Source organism: Thermobia domestica, chromosome 2 (assembly GCF_964235325.1).
Source record: "Thermobia domestica chromosome 2, izTheDome1.hap1.1, whole genome shotgun sequence".
Taxonomy (NCBI): domain Eukaryota; kingdom Metazoa; phylum Arthropoda; class Insecta; order Zygentoma; family Lepismatidae; genus Thermobia; species Thermobia domestica.
The window spans coordinates 171,967,198-171,990,493 of NC_137455.1; the positions used below are offsets into that span (position 1 = coordinate 171,967,198).

The following is a 23,296-nucleotide window of genomic DNA, read 5'->3' on the forward strand; positions in this document are numbered from 1 at the left end:
CTGTCCAAAAATTCTGCACCAAACAAGGAGGAAAATGGAGCATAGAATATCAGAAACAAAGACAGATTTTATTTCACAAAGTACAGGCCACCATGTTCGATTATCTTCATCCATTTCTGCGACAACAGTTTAATCTCCTGACGATATTATGTGGTTAGTTTAAAACTGAAAAACTTGTGACAGGTAAAATGCACATCATAATATGAATTGAACTACCGACTACATAGAAAATGTGCAAGAGAATGAAACAACCCGTAATCCAATAGTGTAACGTCCGAACTACAGGCGGAATGAGGTAATAACTAAAACCCGTCAAGTTCAGCCGGGGTGTTGATCACTCTTCGAGTTCACTAACTTGAAGCATTGTCAATTTGCAACAGTGGCCTTTTCCTTCTCTTTAATGCTGGGTATTTCTCGTTCAGAATAGCATATACTCGGGGTAACTGTTCAGAATACAGTTCACCTGTTACAGGACGACCTTCTGGGACAAACTCAAACTGGATACTTCGTCAATATATCACAAAACACACACCATAAGCTTACTTCCCAAATCTATTCCGTTTCACATGGGTTTTGGCCTTCTGTCCCTTTTTCATCCTCTGCCACAATTCTCCAAACACGAAGATCACATGGCTTTTGTAGCAATGCCATGCAACTCTGCGCTAGGCCTGCACCTCTGTCAGCTTGTGCGGATTGGTGCGATCCATGTCATTCAAACGACGTTAATGTCGATTGGATGTCCCAACCGATCTTGCTAACACACGTGCAGGGCTCATAGTAATCTGATCTCTTCTAAATAGTTGAAAAGTGACCAAAATCTCATCAAAAAGTAACTTTAAATCCTGATACCAAACTTGGCATAAATTGAACTTCACTTTTTATATATCTATATATCTATATATATATATATATATATATATATATATATATATATATATATAAAGCAAAACAGAGCCGGCTGAACCATATCTGAAATACGTAATGTTTTAACATGTTAAGATTAAAAATTATTTTACTTAAGCTTCTCAGCTAATAGAAAAAAATGGATTACTTGTGTTTAAAGGTTCATTACTAATTACATACACTGCACGGTTTTGCATTTCAGCTTTGTTCTGGATGGGGTAAGGCCAAATTTGTATATTCATTATATCCAATAATACAAAATTAGAGTAATTAATGCAAAGCGTCTAGATTACCATTAACTGGTCATAAACTTTTTGTCTTGTACGATTGGTTTGTTACAAATTTTGTCTTGGTACCACATGATTGGTAAACATAGGTATGGCTTACATTCATACGTGTACTGGATTACATTCACGCGATTTCAGTATTTACGGCATCCTGCGGAGGTCGTTAATGTCTATTGGAGGTCTTTCCATGCGTGGCTTAAATCACCTGAAGTGATTTTTTTCAACCACTTGGATGTGGTTGATCGATTCACTACTTCTTCATTCTCCACACGATAGATTTCCTCTGTTGCTCTCTCTTTTGCTGTTAGTTTCTTTTTTTCCCTAATACTTTTGAGTGACGAAAGGAGAAAAGAAAGTGTGGTGGTCGCGAAAACAATCGAATTCGAGATCTCAATGGATTTACATATTTCATAGACCATAGATACCGAAAAAGTGATTTCCCGACATCTGTCCGACTGCTCGTCCTGACGTACCCTCACCTAGAGACCATAACGTTCAACGAATCTCAACCAAATTTTAAACTAAGGTTTTTATGTGATCCTCCAGGGGAGGTTTTCGAATTTTCTTCCTACCCCTAAGTATATGGGTATTTTTACTTAAGGATAAAAAATAAAAAATTGCGATTTTCTCCAAAAGAGCTCTAATGATTTTGTTTATTTGTATTATAAGAGGTTGTTATATTTCATAAATCAATTTCCCCAAAACAACCCTTTATGTGGTTTAAGTCATTTCTCTGCGAAAAATCTAGGAGTAGTAGTTTATTCTTGAGGTAAGTTTTCTTTCGGACGATTTTCTCAAAACTGGCTCAGACATTTTGTTCATACTTCACAAATACATATTTCACTAATAATATGACAATATGGCATAGCTCATTTGTTCTACGACTCATGCGATTTTGTTCTTATTTTATAAAAAAAATATTTTATTAATAACCTGACACTATGGCATAAATCATTTGATCTGAAAAGGTACACAAGGGGTAGTTTATTCTTGTGTAAGAGATTTTTTTTTTTTTTTTTTGGTCGAAAACAACTACGGCAATTTTCTTCATATCTCACAAATAAATATTTCATGAATATCCTGAGAACACTGCATAACTCACTTGATCTTTAAAAATGTACAAGAGATAGTTGATTCTTGGGAGTGAGATTTTTTCGGACGATTTTTCAAAATCGACTCACGCCACTTTGTTCATATTTCATAAACAAATATTTCATTAATAACTGTATAATATTGTGTCAGTTATTCCTTACGAAAAATTTACAAGGGATAAGTTCACTCTTAGGGATGAGTTTCTTTTCAGACTACTTTCTGAGAAGCAACTCAGGCGATTTTGGTCACATTTCATAAATAAATATTTCATTATTATTCTTATAATGCTACATAAATCACTTCTATGAGAATATCCATAAAGGGAAGTTTCTCTTTTTTGACAATCTTGTAAAATACCATTCACACGATTTTATTATTATTTTATAAACAAATATTCATAATTCTCACATATGACGTAAGTTATTTCTTATGGAAAAATCTGCAAGAGATGGTTTACTTCTGGGGATGGCTTTTCTTTCTTTTAAGTCTTCCAAAAAGGCTTATAGTTTTTTCCGTATTTTTCAAGAAAATGTTTCACTAATAACTACAGTATTACATGATTTAGCTTAAAGACTTAGAGCAAGAAAGTTTAGTGTGATAGCCCGTAACTTTTATTCTGCTTAAAAAAAAAAAAAAAAAAAAAAAAAAAAAAAAAAAAAAAAAACCTACCACTCCACGAATTGCAATTTACTCCTTGCTCATCTTACTCACTTCGACTTCACGGGAACACTTGACACACACACAGACCTTGCCTTCATTTAATCTCACGAGCTGTCAACTTTCCTGGCAATAACCTTTCGATACCTACCCTGCAAACTTCACCTCATGCAGCTCAGTGTGCTGATACTACAGAATTTCTGGTACAGTCTGGTTAAGTTCGCATTTATTTAAAGAGCAAGGTGTGTACTACTTGAATTCATTATAAGATTTTTTAAAGTGGTTTACATTAATAATAAACAGCTGCAATATTAACTTACACAGAAACTCCTTCATTTGAGGATCTAATGTTGTTATCATGGTGTCCATCGAATTCTTGGCTTTCTCAGCTACCTTCGATAGGATTCCTCCTCCACTGCCCATTGCTCCTTTAACCCAACCAAATAGTCCACTCGACTGGTCCTTGCCTCCAATTTCGACACCAATACTTTCTCCTCCACCAGCTCCTGGATATGCTGCGATGTCTGGTGGAAGGGGTCCAGCAGGTAACGGAATTACTGGGCTAAAATATAAATATTAGAAACATTGGTTGGCTGGTGCACAACAAAGAATTTAGGAAAACAGCTGATGTAGAGAGGCAGAGTCTGATATGAGCAATCTTGACGATGGCAATCAAAAGCAAACGGATCACGAGAAAAAAAAAAAATATATATATATATATATATCAAGTTTGAGCTAAGCAAATAAAAACTGAAACCTAATCTATGAAAGAGCTGAACAGAGAAAGTCAACTAACGGCAGAAGCAAATAATAGTGAGTCGTCAGAATGCGATTATGTGTATGTACAAGATTGGTTTATGTATGTCAGAAAGATCACTAGGCTTTGTGGTATTTGGTTTGCACGAGGTACACAAGAAGAATGGAAAACATGAGGTGAAAAGAAGTATGCATTGAAAAGGACTTAAAAAGTGTGTGTATCACAAAAGAAGTTAAAAATGAAAGAAAGCAGAATTCACAGTGAATTATTCATTCGAAGTTTAACGTCTATCAGCACCGAAGGTTCATTAGATACAGATATTCAGCTTAACTTACATGGAATGTTCTTACTGGAAATCAATCCCGTCCGATTCGCACTGCAGCCTCAAGGGTCTGGAATAGTGTACGCAGAAGGATGTTCAATGCCAACATTTGATCGTACGACTGTATGGCATAAAAACAAAAGATTGATACTTAAGTTTAACCAAAGGAGTATATTTGTCCCATTTCTTTAACTGTCCTAAAATTGTACTGAATTATTTAAAATATTTCAATTTTTATATGGTCAATGTTAAAGATACAGGAACTGCCTAAATGAGCTTGAATATAAATTAATATAGCAGCCATGTGTAACGTAGTCCCTAAAGCTCTCGCCTTTGATGCGAGCGGTCATGAGGACGATCGAAAAGGTGTAGCAACTTTTTCAGATTAGTCATCCTGAGCGAAGTTTTTCCTAGGTTTTCCTCATTCACAGCAGGTAAATGTTGATATAGTACCTAACAGACAAATCCCAGCCCACTTCCTCTCTTCCCCCTTTCTGTGGATAGTGCGCTCACTACCTGTGTCATCCCCCATACCTGACGGGCTTAAGGCCATAGATGCTGGTAATGCCCAGAAATGTGTACAAATAAATAAATGGATTTTTTAAATTAAATATAAATATAAATTGTTCCATAATAGTTTTATAATCAGCCTCTGGTTTTGTATATTTTTTTTTTACCAGATACTTATGGGTTTATGAAGTATGTAGGAAACACAATTACTGACACCTAAAACCATTACAATTATTACCACTATATACAGGAGAAAGTCTTTTAAAAAAAAAACATATAGGTAGAACTGCTTATGCTTATTTCTGGGTCAAGCCAAATGAAATCGACCAATTTACAGACAAAATTTACTTATTTTTTAACTTTTTAACTAAGATTGCACCACATTTAGGGAGTTGAAAACTGATATTCAATTATTTTTTAGCCGCGCAGGTTTGTTTGTGGCGGTCATTTGTATAGGTACCTGAGTATATTTTGCAAGTGTGGGTGCCAATCACTAAGGTTCGCCGGAAACTATCATCCACAGAGTTCACAACTCCTACAAGTCGTACTTTCAATATCAATGCCAAACTTCGTACACAAATTAGTCAACTATTTACCTAACTGGTGTCTTAACAATAGTGCTATAGGCAGAAAAGAAATAACAGACGACTTTCGTTTTTTGTACAAGATATGATTCATAAATTATGTATACTTTACCCATTTAACATTACTTTCGTGTTACTTTGACTATTGCTACAAAGTTTATATTCACTCCAATGACGCTTCATGATATTAAGTCCCAGTGAAGAAAAACCTTATAACTCAGAAACTACTCGAGTCTCAGTGATGCAATTTTACCCACTTGTTACTGCACAACTATCGTCTATTTTTGCAAATTTGGGATTTTTCACTTCTGTCCTTCCTGAGATATTTCATGGTGAAAATACACGATTTTCGAAAATTCGCAATATTCAAAAATTTCCAAAAAATCAAGTATATAGTTCTCAGATTTGAAACTTGTTTAGGAGGTTGTCTATTATCTAGTCTCTATGTAGACAAAGAGTTGAAGGTGAGTCTCATTTATTTCGTTTCAAAATGTAAATTCCAAAATGGCTATTTCTAGGTTTCCAACTTCAATGTTCAGAGCTTCTTTTCTCAACGTTCTGAAGCACATCTCAGTGTGCATAAAACATAGAATATTGTCCATTTTATCATCTTTCATATGGTTTGGTTTGAGCTCATTATCCTTAAAACCTAAAAAGTTACAGCGTTTAAAACGAAATGCACTAAAAGATTCAAAATGTGCTCAGGTGCCTATATAAAATGGCTGCTACGACGAAACCTGCGCAGCTAAAAAATAAATGAATGTCCGTTTTCAACTCCTTAAATGTGGTACAAACTTAGGTAAAAAATTAATAAAAACCTAAATTTTGTCAGCAACCATCACTGGTCGATTTCAATTGGATTCCCTCTACTTTAAAAAAGTTCCGTATGTACCACAAGGGGCATATTTGTTCCAAACCATAACAATGTAGCCGTTGAAGTAATTATCACCTTGGGATCTTTGGTATCTACGAATCAGCTTTAGCCTAAATAGCTCAACAAATATTCTTCTCTTGCCGACAATTCTTATGGTCCAGAAGGGGTTAAAGTTTGCATTGTGAGCACCACCTATTAAATGAATTATGTACACTCGTCGACCTGCGCGCAGTATTTTTACTTAGGAATAATCGTTAGTCACTTAACTATAGATCTTGATTTAACACTGCATTATATATAAATCTTAATTTAACACTGTATTTTACCTATATCAAGTTTTATTTACACGGACGATTATGTATCCACTAAACTGAAAAAAAAATGTATAATTATTTCCAACAATATTTATACGAATCATCACTTACTTACACTGAAGTTATTTTGTATTATGTTCCCAAACATGTTATATTATGAAATCGTATTTGCGTGTTAATTTTGAAATTTCTATCTTTATTATCAGTATTTCCCAGTGAGAAGGAGATTCAAAGGATTTTTTTTTTTTTTTTTTTTCAATATCCATGTTTAAATCTACGCATAGATACAGAGTACATCAAATTATTGGTAAGCTGATCGATCCTATGACTAAAGAGCGATAAGTAGAAGTTATACTATACAAGGAAAATACAATGGCTAAAGCAGAGACCACAGAATTATTGGACACGATATACCAAGAAAATTAAAAAGGGAGATTATAATTTGATCCCCGTTAAAGTATATGTGATTCAGATTCCATGATCAGTTGCAAGTCTGTGTCTTACAGTATCATAACAAAAGTATGAAATCAGTCAAAACAGATATTTATCGAAACTTAAATGAACTTTTCTTTATTTAGTTTACTGTCCACAGTTCGATTTTCGATGGAGTTACTCCTAAACAAAACCTGTTCATCAGAGGAGTAATAAAAATAATGATTGCGGAAGATGTCGAAATGAGGAATGCTTTGGAATTTGTCCCTTTTAAGCAGAAAGACTAAATGAGACATGGACAAACAGCTTAACGTACAATCCGAATCACTTCAGTGTTAAACGAGCCCGTGTCTCCGGCACCGAAGGCACGAACATTAACCATATAGTCACGCAGGTGCTCAAAGCCAGGTTGAGAGAAGATATCGTGAAGAAAACTTCCCAAACACATTTGCTGCTTAAAATAACCTTGTCTAGCTAAATTACGGAAATGTAACAGCTTATATGTAGCCCCTCCATTTCTAAGTGAAGTTAAAACTACGGAATTCTACACAAAAACACAAAAATAAATAAATAAATAAATAAATAAATAAATAAATAAATAAATAAATAAATACAACGAATTGAGAAGGTGAAACGTAAACATTTATGTCTAAGATGTTCCCTCAAAGAAACTTTTCACATATTATTATCTCTCTTTTAAATCCTTACCTGAATGTTGGTGTGATGAACATTTGCGTCGTCTGAGGTTTGTAAGAACCAGAAGGCACTGACGGACTTGGACTGGATAACAGTTGTTCATTCGTCTTGGGAACTGAAGACATGGAAGACACCGAAGTTAATGACGATGCTGAATCTATAGTTGCAGACTGTGTTGTGGATGACGATATAAAACTTGGAAGTGCTGATGGTGGCGGAACTGTTGACAAGAGATTTCCTCCGCTTGCTACAGGCGACACCACTCCGCCAGTTGTTAGAAGCGATACTGAAGACGATAGACTGCTCAGAGATTCTGGAAGATTGAAACATAGTTTAGGATTGCATTAAACATCATTATAAACATTTAATACATTAACTTCAAAGTTATTACCTTCATGTTCCGAATGACAGACAAATGATTAATTGCCTCTAAATATTTCGGCAACAAATCGGGTTATCCTTCATCAGTAGAACAACGTTTGTTCAATCATGTAGAGGATGTAGATAATATTATTTTCTTTCTTCATGTAGAATCCCTTACCCACTGGACTTTCGGCATCTAAGGTCATTTCAGCCTATAACGTGTAAAAGATTACGTCCTTCAGCAATCACACTACCTGAGGAAGAGGAGAAGGAACAAAGGCATGGGGACTGAAGGCATGCCTGGAACCTTTATGTTGAGACCTGTCCCAGGCATTTGCCTCGCATTAATAATAATAATAATAATAATAATAATAATAAAAAGAAAGAAAGGAAAAAAGAAAGATCTCACTCAGGAGGGCTGGCCTGAAAAGGCTTTTACACCTTTCCGACCGAGTGTCCCCACCGGTAATTGAACCCAGAACCGCTCACACCAAAGCGGGCCACTAAGCAACTATTAATAATGCAGATTCTAAAGCCCTTGATTCTTCAGTGTCTTAGATGCAATCACAGAATTGTAAGTATATGACGTTTACTTTACTTCTGTTTTTCATCTAAAGTGTTTCAAAAATGAATCTATCGAAGAAAAGAAGATCGTAACCTAGTCACAAAGCTTAAGAAGTTGCGCCTTTAAAATACGTACTAAACTAACTAAATATCAGGGACAGATACTCAAGACATCTAAATTAAATAGAATCTGAATAAATACAACTGAAAAATTGAACGCTTCATTATAAATGGCAATAGGATAACCGAGTCGTTATCCACAACATTTTAAAGCAGTTAACCGTATGTCTGTCATTGGGAGCATGAAGGTTAGTAACTTCGTTAATTTAAATAAATATTCCTTACGTTTTATAAGTACCTAATACAATACTAACTATGCACAAGGTAACCTTCAGAACTCTAGATTATCGATCAAGGCAAGTTGCTGATCAATCATATAAAGCACATTACCCGAGTACGATAGAAATTTAAGTTTTGAAAGACTCACATCGAATTCCGAAGTGTTTCGTAAGTTTTTAATTGACTCATAACTTGTCAACATCCAGCAAACCTTATTTTTTCGAAGGCCATATTTCAATTTCGAATAAAACAATTGTCTGATTACTTTTGAGAATAACTAAGCACAAAAGCTTACCAGTTTTTGACAAATGCTCTTCCGACGAAGACATGCCTTCAGTTTTCTTATCTACAAATTCGAAAGTAGACTCTCCATTTGAATCTTCCTGCATCATGAAGAATTTAAATTGAAACTTCTACTTTTTAATTTACCTTAAAAAAGAAAAAAAAAAATGATTGATCAATACAAACTAAGAATATAATTTTTTGACCATTATCCACTATATTAGGTTGTCTAAAAAATATTGAGCCTTTGCAGGTCGAATTCGAAAATACATTTATTATCGTTTGAAAATTATATCATGAAACTAAATACGAACCATTTTGTTCAATGACCTTCTGCCATTTTTTTCGGCAACACCCTATTCCCGTCGCAAAGAACTTCCATGGTTTGAAGTCAGAAAACTGTGGTTTTCACAAGCCTCTTTCGAAACTAAATTAACACCATTCAAGGAGTTCTGCAGAGAAAGAAATAAATGATAGTCGGATGATGCCAAGTCTGGGCTATATGGTGGCTTCATTAAAATCTCCCAGTCAAGTTCTCTCAATTTCTGACGGGCCGTTAAAGATGCATATTGTTTCATAAAAATGAAATATTTGAGTTTTACGTCCTACGGGTATGCCGGTTAGGCTAAAGGAGACGGTGATGAGAAATAAATGAAAATGATGGAATGAAGAAAGTGTTTTGCTGTTGTCAGTGTGGTATGCGACACCTTTTCTGTTGATCAGCTACAACCGTTTCTTTTTAATTACTACGTGCACTCGCACTAATTACAGACAATACAGATATGAGTATATCATTCTGGCCGGCGGTAGCAGCTCGTGCTGCACGATTCTCTTTCAATTCCACACAACACACCTTTACTGGGAATCACAGCGTGGGCTTTGTCACATATTATGGAGCTGCTTCCCGTTACGATTACGATTTTTTTCGCACATTGCTGTTGTAGTTTCATCATTCTTGATCAACCGCTTCAGAAATGGCTCGAGATTTATGCATCAGTAAAAATTCGTAGATGGAAATTCGACTGAGCAAATATTTTTGAGTTAACTCACGTAAAACTCGAGTTTCTTTTTGCATCAAGCTTTCTCCAAATGATGTAACACTATTTGGTGATGGATGTTTAAGTTATTGACAATGTTACGAATGCTCACATGCATGCTTAGCTAGATGTTTGCCAGAGAATCATCCAAAGTTTGCCAGAGTTTCTGTGATTGGTCGCCCACTGCGAAGAGCATCTTGAACACTGAAATTTCCAGAACGAAAGTGACTGAATCATCTTTTGAATGTTGATTTTCTTAATGTAATTTCTTCACGAACCTGTACAGCATTTGCGCCTTACCGAAATAAAATTATAAAATGTAGAAGTTTCGCGGAAAGTTTACTCATCTTCATGGGGCAATGCCTTACATCTGATTACAAGAGTTCCAGTGTTGTTTGCTCATTTACCAGCTTCAGCTGCGAGCTGTCAAATAATGTTAGGTCTGATCCTCTGCAACTCATATACCCGAAGATTTGGGAAACACTAACACCCTGTAGTGCGCAAAAGGCTCAGTACTTTTAAAACATATATACATCATGCGTGTCTTAAAACTGTATACACACTTCGAACTGTCACAGAAAATTTATTTTCTAATCTACAAGGTTAAATTTCTAGGAAAAGTAAGGCTACAGTCTAGTTTGAAAAGTAAGTGTACCTTCTCGTCAAACTGAAAGTTCCAAATAATGGTTAAAAGTAAATGTTCAAAATGGTGGTCTTCAGCATCGATACATTTCTGACTACAAGTCAGAGTGCTTTCGTACCTTGCACCAAAGTGTCCAATGGAATTTCTGCGCACGCCGTTTGAATCTCATCCTATAGTGTGTCTTAAGTTATGTGGTTTATGGCAGTACACCTCACCTTTTACTGTGCCCCCTATAAGAAAAAATCGAGCAGTGTAAAGTCTGGAGAGCATGCACGGAACTGAATTGGTCCCCTGTGTCCTATCCCCTGGTCTGGTACATTTTGAACCAGGTATGATCGCACATCCCAGGTATGATCGCACATCACGAGATTTTCACACTAAGAATTTGACAATTTCGCGTTTTGTCGCATTTTCCAAATAAAGTTTCGCATTCTGTAGTTCTTCTGGAAAAGAAATTCTCTGACATTTTTACAATCCCCCCTTTCCTTCATAGGTCACTACAGAAATAAACATTACCTAAAAACAAAATACATTGAATATTTCGCTTGATTGTAAATTTCACTTATAGATTTTTTTTTAAATCAAACTGAAGGAAAATTAGTAACTAACGCGCAACATGTTCTCTGTAGCTGCGTCCGAATCACCCAAAATGCCACGTTCTACTGTTCCGTCAGCGGAAAACTGACGTTTTCAAATTAATGAACTTTTAAAATTTCGCGTTATTTCGCGCATTGTAAGAAATTGGATTTATTTCAAGATCTTTATTCTTTCTCTACCTTTCTCTGTTTACGGGTTTTGGAGTTTTACGACTTAGTTATCACAGTATTGGCGGCCCAGAATTCAGTGCTCAACAAGGAGACATCAACTTCTACAGCTTCAAATAAAATTTACTCTTGCAATCCTTTAGAAAAGTCAAATTATAACTCAGGGAGGCGCGGTGGCTCAGGGGTAGAGCGTTCACCTCCAGTGCTTGAGGCCCCTGGTTCGATTCCAGCTCTCGCCGTGTGGACTTCGTGATGGACAAACACCGTGCTCGTGGGTCTTCTCGGGGTTCTTCCGTTCACTCTTTCTTCACTCCACCATTGCATTCATTACTCATCACCGTCTCCTTTAACCTAACCGGCATAAACGTGGGACGTAAAACTGAAAGATTTAATTTCATTTTGTTTTCAAATTATAACTCCTGTAAGAAAAACCTGACAACTTTAAGTGCTTAAACTTATTTTCCTTGAACAAGGCTACAAAATTTGATACTTTCCGCAAGGAGTTGGAAGCATCTGCTAAACAGAGACGTAAGTTACAATTGAGGGGCTTAGTGGAAAAGGGGCGTATCCCACAAAATTTGGAAAATCGAGATATCTACAAATTTGGATACAGGGAAGTATCCGGTATATTCAGCGGAAATGTTAGGATTCAACTCCGTATAGTATGGATCCCATAAGCGTAGGACGAAAATTAAGAAAATTTTGTATCAAAAATGTTAGTGGAAAAATGACGTATCCCCTTTCAGCTGCAACTCGTGAATGGAAAAATGACGTATCCCGCTTCCATCTATAATATTGTGAGTTTGGGGTGATATAACAGTATCTGTCATTGGTTAGCAGTCTAGAAATCAGCCAAGCGTGACCGCTGATACACACTTCTGTTAAAAGTAATAATGGCCGCTAAGCAGGACGTTGAAAGTAATTCCAGTCTGGGAAATTCGCCTGTTAAACCACGAAACGAAGACAAATAGAAGGATAATGAATGTAAGCTTAATAGCAACACAGGGAAGATTTACATTGGCCCCATAGGTAAGGAAATACCAGATAAAATAAGAATTGATGTTAGGTATTGTAAAACTGAGTTGTGTAGTTAGGGTATTTGAAGGATATCGATTCTGAAACCAAAGATAATGTTTTAATTTCGTTTTACAACATGCAAGATTTCAACACGCTAAATGCCTATCTATTTGGGCTAATGAGGAGGTCAAAATGTGAACATGTATACATTAAAGACAGGAAAAATGTGAATGTCTTCGGGTGCGCCAATACTTTTTATTATGTTCTTCGTCTGTCATCTGGAATGAAAGTTAATGTATGCCAAGCAAGCATTCTGTAATACCCATGGTATCACTGAACGTAGATTGCGTACCGCCCGTGGTGATTAGAGAACACATACAAAAGTTATACCTGCGAAACCGTTGCTTTCTCCCAAAGAGGACCGTCCAGGTAAACATCCCTAAACCCTAAACGCTCATATATACATGCTGTAGTTTCGGTGCGTTCTTTACAACAAATGTACGATTTATATGTAGAACAATGTGAACAAAGGGAAGTCGGTCCAGTGAAATTACATACATATCGATATGTGTTCAATAATGAATTTAACATCACATTTAAAATGTCAAGCACCGACACTTGTAAAACCTGTGAATCGATGGTACACATAGAACATAGAACATAGACCACCTGAATATCATATACATATTCATAAAGCCGAAGCAGCCTACCAATCTTTGAGAAATGCAAAATAGGAAGGCAACAGCAGCACCATAGTTGCTGCTATGGATCTGAATCAAGCACTTCCAACACCGATGATAAGCACGCGAACTGTTTTCTATTTGCGGCAGTTGTGTACATATTGTTTCGGGTTCCATTTCTGTCATGATGATTCTGCTGTTATGTGTGTCTGGTCAGAATCTGTTGCTTCTCGTGATAGTGATGAAATTGCAAGCTGTATTCTTCGAGTGATGAGGCACCTACCAGAGATATTCGCAACAGACGTACTAGTGTACAGTGATTCGTGCGTTGGACAAAATGAATATTCGCTCATTATAGGACTCTGACTGTTAAATGTTACCAACCTCCAGACAACAGAACATAGTTTTGGTTCTTGATCATATATTCCTCCCCCGCGATGCTGATTTCGGTATCATTGAGAGAGCGAAGAGGAAAACAAACTATTTACACCTCCGCACACGTCACTCTGATAAAGACAGCGCTTAAAAAGAAGCCATTTCAAGTCATCGAAATGACAACAGGAGTTATGAAGGTTGTGTCAGCGTTGCGGTATGTTCTGATACTTAGCAAGAAAACAGAAGATGGGAAAGACTTCAATATGAAAGGCAGCCAACTAGTCCAGGTGAAATATATATACTCCACATGTGAGCCTTTGAGTACTCTGCGTTTGCAGCGAGGAAGAGGACAACCGCGCTCTCTGCAAGATATAGTTTTCCTGAAGGAAGACCTATTCAGAAGCCTAAGTATGATAATCTAATGAGCATGTTAAACTACATTCTACCAATCCACCACGAATGTTACAGATCTCTAAAATGCAATAATGGCGACAGGAACTACGTACGGATAGATGATATTGAAAGTAGCGATCTCGAGTATTAGTGTGAAGTGTCTCTTCAGGAACGTGAGTACTGTGCCCTGGGTAATGGTTTATTGTGCAGTATAATGTGTATGATACTCGTCTGCAGTGTTGTGTTTATAGTGTGAACGGTTCTAGCATATTAGGGTGCTGCTGTACAAAGGAAATATTTTTGTTCTCTAAAACATGTTATTTGCGTGGCTAAACGAACATGTGTGGATTTCTTTCTCACTGAGTAGAGTACGTAAACGTTATTTGCAGAGACGAACATGGTCTACTCTGTTGTGTTATTCTGTACGTTACCTACATATTCGCGTATTGGAACTTTCATTTTGATCCGTTAATATAGAAAGCTCGTATTGGTTTGGCAACCATGATCATGTACATATCTTATGTTTATTTCTTCTTAAAAATGCATGATGATTTTTTCTGAAACATATCAGACCTTCCTCTAATGAATATGGTTGTAATTATGTACCTTTCTTTCATAGTGAAACTTTTGTCAGTTGCAACGCAAAACCTTCTGTTTCTCGAAAACATTAAAATGTGGGATACGCTCCTTTTCCACTAAGCCCCTCAATTTATATCCGATGAAGAATTTCAACTATTAGATCATTCGTGCACCTCAGAAAAGATGAAGCTATACATGATCTAAACAAATGTTTGATTGCTTTAATCACATCTTCAGAAAAGACGATTACGTGAGAAGAAACACCCTCCGGAAAAGTTTAACAAAACAGCAGCAATGTTCACAAGCAGAGTACTGATCATGAAATTATCAACTAATTGAAGGAAAAATTTAGATGATAAAGTATTAGGATGCAAATATTCACAACGCTCCCTGAAATCTGCGCTTTGAAAGACATTCACGATGAATTTGGAATATCAGACTACAGTGCAAGAAAAGTTAAAGCTCTGGTTAAAGAAACAGAAGTCATTGATCTGTATGAGAGTGAGGAAATAAATCAAATGATGCCGAAAAAGAATGAGGAAATAAATCGAGTGATGTCGAAAAAAATGAGAAAATAATTCGAATGATGCCGAAAAAAATATTAATTTCTTTTAAATTGAACAGAAGACGGGGATATGTTCAGTGAAAATTAGTTCTGTGTACTCCAAGAAGTTTTTCAATGTTTAAACAGATATCCATTGCTTAAAATAGATTTTTCCAAGTTTTGTGAACTCAGGCCTTAATACTGTTTTCTTGCGGATGCAAGTGAAACCTACAGTGTTTATGCATGTATAACAAACAAACACAAACACACACAAAAAATAAATAAATAAATAAAATAAAAAACTTATGGTTATTCATTGGAAGATGACAGAACTGATGGAAAGTGATAGACCAATTAAATCTTACAAAGATATTACGGGATATGTAGCCTGCTAATCCATCTGAAGCTTAATGTTTTGGATATTGCAACTATTGTCCCGGGTTTGAAGTCAAAGGAAGGATTCTAGAAGCTTTCGATCTCAAGTGTATTGAAAACATCACCTACAAACATGGATACAAGTTGAAAAAAGAACATATCTTAAGACACTAGTCAAATCAACTGAAGAACTCATCAGTATATTTTTTGAAAAACTTACGAAACTTTTTCAATACTCATTTCTTGGTAGTCAACCGTCCAGTTACCTTAACCATCTGGAGCAATCTGAAAGGAGGTGAATATCTTGTAATCTGCGACTTCACTGCGAACTATGTTGATATGACATGGAATGACCCCTAACATAAGAAATTTACTGCTAAAATTGGATATTCTAAAGTAGTTTTTGTATCATTCTCGATATCCTAAATGCGTCAACAAATACAAATTTGAAGTTGGATTTCTGTTCCGATATGGGTATTCTTAAGGAAACTTTTATGAAAACCTTAAATTTAAGCTCAGCAAAAAGTAGGATTTTCAGCATTACTTACCACATATGCTCATCAAAATATGCAAAAGAAAGGAAGTGTTATATGAAAATTGTTTGATATTAGAAGCATGGAACGGTGAATTTCCAGTTTTTCGTTAAAATGCTATTTGAGTTGGGTATTCACTCAGTACATAATAATGTAACTTTGTTCTGACTGAACTGTTTTTATTTATTTATTTTACACCAATGGCTATAGGATAGATTATCCCGTAAACAACAGAATGATTTCCAGAATATTTCCATTAAACTTTACATTCACTATTACGTTATGTTAACTTAATTTCCGTTTCTCATTTACACTGTTTTAGAAATAAATCAATTTTCTACAATAAACATATATTTTCTGTTTTTACTAGTTAATAACTTATTGGGCTGCGAATTCCTCCCTAATTATCTTAGTTACGACATTTATTACTTTTTTTTTCTGTAAATTTTATACTTCTTTATTGTTTCTTGGATTAGTTATGGATGGCATTTAGTATATCCTCCAAATCCATCGGCGGTTCCGAAGCCGGAATTGTGATGTACAACCTAAACTAACCTAATCAATGACTACATCACAGTTACAAATAACGAACTATGATCAGTACTAAACCAGAGTCTCTACTAAATGATTTGGGGGAAAAACTTAATAATATCTTATCATTCTTCACGTACGTACTCAAACAAGTTGTAATTGGAACATTCAATCGTGTCAGCCATAAACTATAATTGATGCTACGTCTCATACAGATCGGTGTGAATCTAAGGTTAAATTTTAATAGCTGAACTACCACATAAGGGACTTCATACTTATCTAAAAATTACTGGGTTAATTCAAATTGCGGGGATCCAACAGTAGGTAAAAAACAGAAATTTTACAGGAGAAATGAGTTGTTGGTAGTGAAATGTAATTAATAATTAATATATGAGAAAATGAGGTAACTCTTTACGTTGAGCATGTCACTTTTACTATTATTCAAAGGTTGTCACTGTTTCCTTGCTGTTCCTAATTCACATAGATGTAGTTTTTATATTTTCTTACTAGATGTCGCTGCAGCTCGATTCACAAAGTATTGTCGAACAAGCGTCAGCGAGTGAATGCGGGTTAGAGCCCCGCAGTGCACTTGCTTTCTGTCTCTCGTTCTTGGGAACTGTAACTGCTGGAATCGGTTCATGTCACTGCCTTACCTAAAGTAAAGACTTGCCGTAAATTGAATAGAAATATGTGAGTGCAATGGAGAAACCTCACTGAAAGAAGAGTATATAGTGCCCATCTTTCTTTAAAAAAAAAAAAATGCCGACCTATACAAACCATGAAGGTAAATAAAACGTAATGTGACCTAACCTAACCAAAATTAGGTTATAGTTATGAAAAAATGTGATCTTTTAGAAAAATAATTCAGACCCCGTAACTAGAATTTACCCAAATTATAACATATGAAGAACTTAACAAGCACTCAACTTCACGTTCCGGACTGTAAATATTATTAACGTAAACCTTTAAAATATGAATCTCAACTGAAGTCTCATACAATTGAACTAAAATTCTTAGAAAATATTGTTTACGAAGATTTTAAGGTACGTAATAAAACAAATTATCAAACTGGTGTATATAATAGGTTACGAAGTTTGCAATGTTTTAATCTAGAAAGAATGTCAGCTCCTGAAAATAAGTTGATCTCAACGAGGATAAATTTCAATTAATGCATATGACATAATATGTAAACGTCATAATATACTATTATTTTCACCCACAGCCTTTATACGTTCTAAACAGAACTAATACGTGTCTCACTTATTTAAATACAAGTGCAGTGAAATATACCTAAATGTAATTCTAACATCTAGACATGCATGTATAATTAAAACATGAGCCGTGAGGCCACATTTTAAACATAACTTACAAATAATAAACTTTTAAACTAAAATTTATCATAACATAGCTTTCGCTTTCTACTGAAACAAACAACGAACGATATGCAACACAATTCCATCGTTGCCAGTAATTACACAAAACATCTGAAGTAATAGTTTTGATAAACCTAAAACCCGTAACAAATGAAAACAAAAGATACTACTTGTCATGGGCGTCTCTGGCGGGAGGGACGAGGGGGACGTGCCCCCCAATATTTTGAAGTACAAAATATTCCATATTTTATTCTAATTTAATTTATTTACTAACGACCGTATTTGGAATATAATATTCAGGCTGTGAAACGACTATAACAGAGTTCTGAGTTCTCAGCGGGTCCGTGAAAGTAACAAATGGAATCAAAGATAATAAATGGGTTAGGTAGTACCATTTAAATCTTTTTTATGTCCCCCCCCCCCAATTTTACATGCCAGAGACGCCAGTGCTACTTGTTACAATAATGAAAACTTATGCGCAGACTAGATATTGAAAACAAGTAAATGATTTTCGTAAAAAAAAAAAATAATAAAAATAAAAAAGTACATAATGATAATGGCTATAAAGCTACTCTTCCCCATATTATCCTATTTTAGGGGGGGCAAACATTAACATTCATGAAATATTAAGTTATTTTACATTACTGTCTTAGAAAGTGTTTCGTTTGCTGTTCTACACGGTCAAAGAAAGCTTTAACAAACCCATACAATGTTTCAAATTTAGAGGTTCAAATGAATATTGTTCAAGACACTTAATAAAGACTCTCAAATGAATTTGCAACCGTATCTGCAATCGTGCTTACATACTTGTTGATAGGTGGCTGTCCAAAACAAGTGACCAAAGCTATGCATATCAAAGATGTTATAAAATAGAATATGTGTCCGTATTACAAAATCATCAAGCCATACGTTACAGATACACCACGCCTGATCTATCATCTACTTTGGCTCAACTTATAATTAAAGTTAAAATTATCTCACGTACTATTTTTTCAAGATTAAGTAAACAATCGGACATGAGCCTCGTCGCTATATGAAAGTGTTTTTATTTATTTATATTATATTTTTCAATTTGTGCTTTTTAGTGCATTTTAAAAGTCAGGCAACACTAAACTCTAAACCCGGGTAGGGGTCTTAATCCGATAGTTGATTTTGAGTTTAACGCCGCTATCAGCAGCGAGGCTATATGAGAGAGGAGATACTGATTAACGTGTAATCTAAACCGCATGAGCTCCGCCGAGAATCGAACCCGGATCTCCCACTGCAAAGGCGCGTACGCTAACTGCTTAGCCACGAAGGAGCTCGGGTCTTATTCCGTAACATCCTTCGCTAAAATTGCGGAAGGCAGCGCAATACAAACAAAACATTCAGAGCCTTATGCAGAGTCATTTTGATGTATGATTAGGGAAATACTAAACGCCTGACTACTGCAGGAAACAAATGTTAGTCGAACTGTTTAATATGGCACTAAGCACGCTTCAGAACAACTCTGCATAAGGCCTTCAAAAATCAAATAAAACCACTATACTGATTATCGCAAACTCAACGCATATTTGCGTTGCGTTGACACAAGCCGCTACGAAATGTGGCTTCAGTACTCGAGGTAACTTATTAATACACATACAAACGGACGAAGCAATAAGGGCTAGTTCCGATGGTTCCACATAAATGAAGAAATGTAAATTTCCACTGTAAATAGTAAATTAAAATCTTACAACGACATGTTCGACCTCTGTACTTGTTCATGTTATGACAAAGGTATTAGTAGACAATTTCAGTTCTTTAGTGGAATTCATTTGTTGGACAGAAAAAGAATAATACAGTTAGAATTTGTTGATAAACGCACACTGCCGCACGGCGGAAAACAGTGGATAGAGAAGAGGCACTAGAAAGAAGAAGGATATGCTCACTTCAGCCACTATTACTTACCTTACCTTACCACATAGCTCTACAACCGTATGAAGTATAGCTCTAACATTCCATGTGGCAACTGTGGGGTTTCCTTTCATTGCTTTTATCCCTTGCCTTGTCCGTGTATTACTTGATCCATCCTTCCGAAGCTTATTTCGAGATTTCGTAGCAAAACTTTTTACTTGGTTAGGTTTAACCCTATGCAAAACTCTCCATCTGGAGGACCAAGAATTCTCTGTCTGCATGTTCTTCCCAAAGCCTTTGTAGATCTCTCTACTTACTGCAAGGCAGCAGTACTGGTTTTGATCCACTCCGGTAATTTCCAATAGGATATCCACCATATCTGGTGAGCATTCCCTTATCCGTCACATGTGGTGACGCCCGGTGGGGACTACAACTCCCCAGAGAGTCTCAAGTGCTACTCTTGATGATCTGGCGATATTGTTGATGATAGTGTCGAGTCTGAAATGTACAATGACACTGACTATTTTCCTAATAATGAACTCAGAAGGAATCAGCAGAAGTTTCACTTACGAAAATTTGGCAGCTACAGGAGACCAGGCAGGCATCAAGTTAGTTCCAGGGCTGCGGCTATTTTGAAATACATGGGAATTCTGGATCAGCCTAATGTGTTGGATAAGAAGAAAATAGAAAGCGAATTGGAAAACAACATACTTCAAAAATCAGAGGCGGTCACTCAATGGAATGAAGAGAATGAGTCATTCCCCTTGATATAGGAATAAAATAATATTATAAAATACTGAAATAGTTTACTTAAACTTCAAATTATTTATGTTAAAACCTTTTTATTTTACTTATTTCTAAGTTTAAATACGCCAGAAGCTAACGTAGATAGTCATTTCAACGCGCAGCATTTTGCGCAGCGCGACCTAGTCGGAACGAGCCGGCTCAATTGCCTTGCCGTGCCGTGGTGTTGCGAGTGGGAATGCATTTTTGTAAGCATTCCGTAGAAACAAATGTGTGCGGGTGTAGTGCGATATTTTTTTTCGTTTCGAACTGCAAATTGAAATAGCCTAAACTGTTTCGCGGAGTAAATATTTATTTTAATGAGTTAAAATTTGGATATTCAGGATTATACTTGGTTTCTTCAAGAAAAACTTGGATTATTTCGCAGGTTTTTAAAGTGCATCTCTTTCCTAATACCTGTGGCGGCTATGCTAGGAAGGGAATGACTGCCCAGTTTGCATTCCGCCAGCTTTAACCTATGGCAGCGTCGATGCAAGCCAGTGAGGAGAGTGGGGTGGGGAAAATACATGATTGTGCATGCGTGTTAGAAACTTTAAAAGGGCGGCCATTTAATTCCTTTAGTTTTCAAGATAAAAAAAGAAATAATTTCACAAGGACGATATACACCCGATCTGTCACATATAAAAACAAAAACAAAACGCTGTATTCGTCATTTTAATAAGCAACAGTATGAAAAGACAGACTGGTTATTTGGTTGTAGGAAAACTTCAAAATTGTACTGTTCGCCTTGCCTGTTATTTTCAAACGAAAAAGGCACTTGGAATCAGCCAGGGTTTGATGACATGAACAATTTATTGAAAGCCACGCAACGTCATCAGCAATCACAAAATCATATTCGATCGCAAATCTGTCTCACAACTTTTGGCTCAGTACGAATAGACTTTCAGCTAGACCAGCAACTTAAACAAGAGACTATTAAGTATAACGAGCAAGTGAAAAATAATAGGAAAGTTGTACGACGAATGATTGATGTAGTTATATTCTTGGCTTGTCAAGAACTTAGTTTCAGAGGCCACGTGGAAGATAAAGACTCGATTAACAGGGGGAACTATATTGAATTACTTCAGTTATTAAGAAAATATGATGAAGTTTTAGACAACCATTTTCAAACAGCTACAGTATTTTCGGAACTGTCAAAACATATACAAAATGACCTGATTCAAAGCGTTGCCACTGTCATAATAAATGAAATTAAAAAGGAAATAGCTGATTCATCTTTCATTTCTGTGATACTAGACGAAACGAGTGATATATCATCACATTCTCAACTCTCAACAGTTGTAAGGTACATTCTTCCCGATGGAGAAGTTGTTGAACGATTTCTGGGCTTTACAGATGTCAGCTCAAATCGCACTGCAAGCGCTTTAGCACAACACGTTTTCCAAACCCTCGAGAAGTATGATAGTGGTTCCAAACTAGTCGCTCAGTGTTATGACGGTGCTGCAGTCATGTCTGGCGAAATTAATGGCCTTCAGAAGAAAGTTAGGGATAAATATCCTGATGCATTGTTTATTCATTGTTTAGCACACCGGCTTAATTTACTACTCTCTCAGTCAGTGTCGGCTATCAAAGAATGTAAAATTTTTTTCATGACAGTAGTTTTGCCTCTTTCTTTTCAAATTCCTCAAAACGGATGGAAGCTTTAGATTCAGAAGTTAAGAAGAGATTTCCTAAAGTATGTCCCACTAGATGGAATTACAATTCAAGGCTTATTGAAACAATGGTAGAGTACAGAAATGAGTTGACGAATCTGTTCAATACTATTTTAGATAATCCACAAGAATGGGATAAAGACACATATCATGAAGCCCGGGGATTTGATTCTGTTCTTTCTGACTTTGAGTTTAACTTCTTGCTACTAACGTTCAGCGAAATATTTTGTTTAACGGGCTCCCTCTACGACGTACTCCAGACCAAGTCACTTGATATAAATTACTGCATTAAAAAAATGAAGGAAACAGGAAATTCTGAAAGTCAAAAGAAATAATTTTGATTCAGTATGGAACAATTGTGTCGCAAATGTAGGCCCTTCCAGGAAAAGACGTTGCACAAATGACGGTAGTGATATAAAAACACATTATCGTCGTTTATATTGTGAAACATATGACGACATATGCAACCAGATTGAGCTTAGATTCAGTAATTTAGGAAAATTGACATTTCTTCAGTTACTTGATGAAAAGAACATACAGAAACCATTCCCAGATGCAGAATTTTCTTCACTGAAAGAAAGTTATGGTCAATACTTCGATTTTGCCCGGCTCAGAAGCGAACTCTGCGTTGCATATTCGGCAAATGAATATTTACCAATGGGTGTTCCAAAACTACTTATCTATTTGAAAAGGACTGGATTGTCATCGTCTGCTTTCAAAGAACTCTATAAACTTTGTAGTCTGATTGCCACAATACCAGTTACAAGTTCTACTGCTGAACGCTCTTTTTCTGCACTTAGACGAATTCACACATTCTGCAGAAACACTCAAGATCAAGAGAGACTGTCTGATCTATCCTTGATATCTATTGAAAAAAAGTTGGTGAAATTGCAACAAGCTGAAAGTGATGATGAGTTTTATAATCGAGTGATTGAAGAGTTTGACAAAAAAGGGAGGAGAATAGATTTAAAATTTAAGTGAGGTAGTAGATTTTATAATAGATTGATTCAAGAGTTTTTCAAGAAAGAAATAATATACCTAAAATTTAACTTACATATTGAATTTTATGATCGGTTAATTGAACAATTTGACAAGAAAGGAAGAAAAGTAAACTTAACATTTGAGTGAAGTGTTAAACAGTGGAG

General features: G+C 35.8%; 2 protein-coding genes across 3 annotated transcripts in view; one reads left to right on the plus strand and one right to left on the minus strand.

Annotated features, from left to right (window-relative positions):
- LOC145677269 (protein PRRC1-like) overlaps nucleotides 1-17,940 on the minus strand; it is a 54,120-nt gene extending 36,180 nt beyond the window's left edge. Inside the window, exons 1-4 of one of the 2 annotated variants that reach the window (XM_081747844.1) lie at nucleotides 17,817-17,940; nucleotides 8,990-9,123; nucleotides 7,441-7,741; nucleotides 3,260-3,501 (exon numbers count right to left, since the gene is read on the minus strand). In XM_081747844.1, the coding sequence (XP_081603970.1) occupies nucleotides 3,260-3,501; nucleotides 7,441-7,741; nucleotides 8,990-9,086 (640 nt within the window). In that variant the 5' untranslated portion in view covers nucleotides 9,087-9,123; nucleotides 17,817-17,940. Of the gene's footprint in view, nucleotides 1-3,259; nucleotides 3,502-7,440; nucleotides 7,742-8,989; nucleotides 9,124-17,737; nucleotides 17,757-17,816 lie in introns of those variants that run through there. The other variant, XM_081747845.1, reaches the window with a different exon arrangement.
- Nucleotides 17,941-21,281: 3,341 nt separating this feature from the next.
- LOC145679258 (zinc finger MYM-type protein 1-like) lies at nucleotides 21,282-22,145 on the plus strand. The gene has a single exon (XM_081749846.1). It carries the CDS (start codon nucleotides 21,282-21,284, stop codon nucleotides 22,143-22,145), a length of 864 nt encoding a protein of 287 aa, XP_081605972.1.
- Nucleotides 22,146-23,296: the final 1,151 nt, after the last annotated feature.

Excerpts from the sequence above, each read along its gene's own strand:
- LOC145679258 (XM_081749846.1), top strand. The coding sequence starts at position 21,282 with ATGAACAATTTATTGAAAGCCACGCAACGTCATCAGCAATCACAAAAT.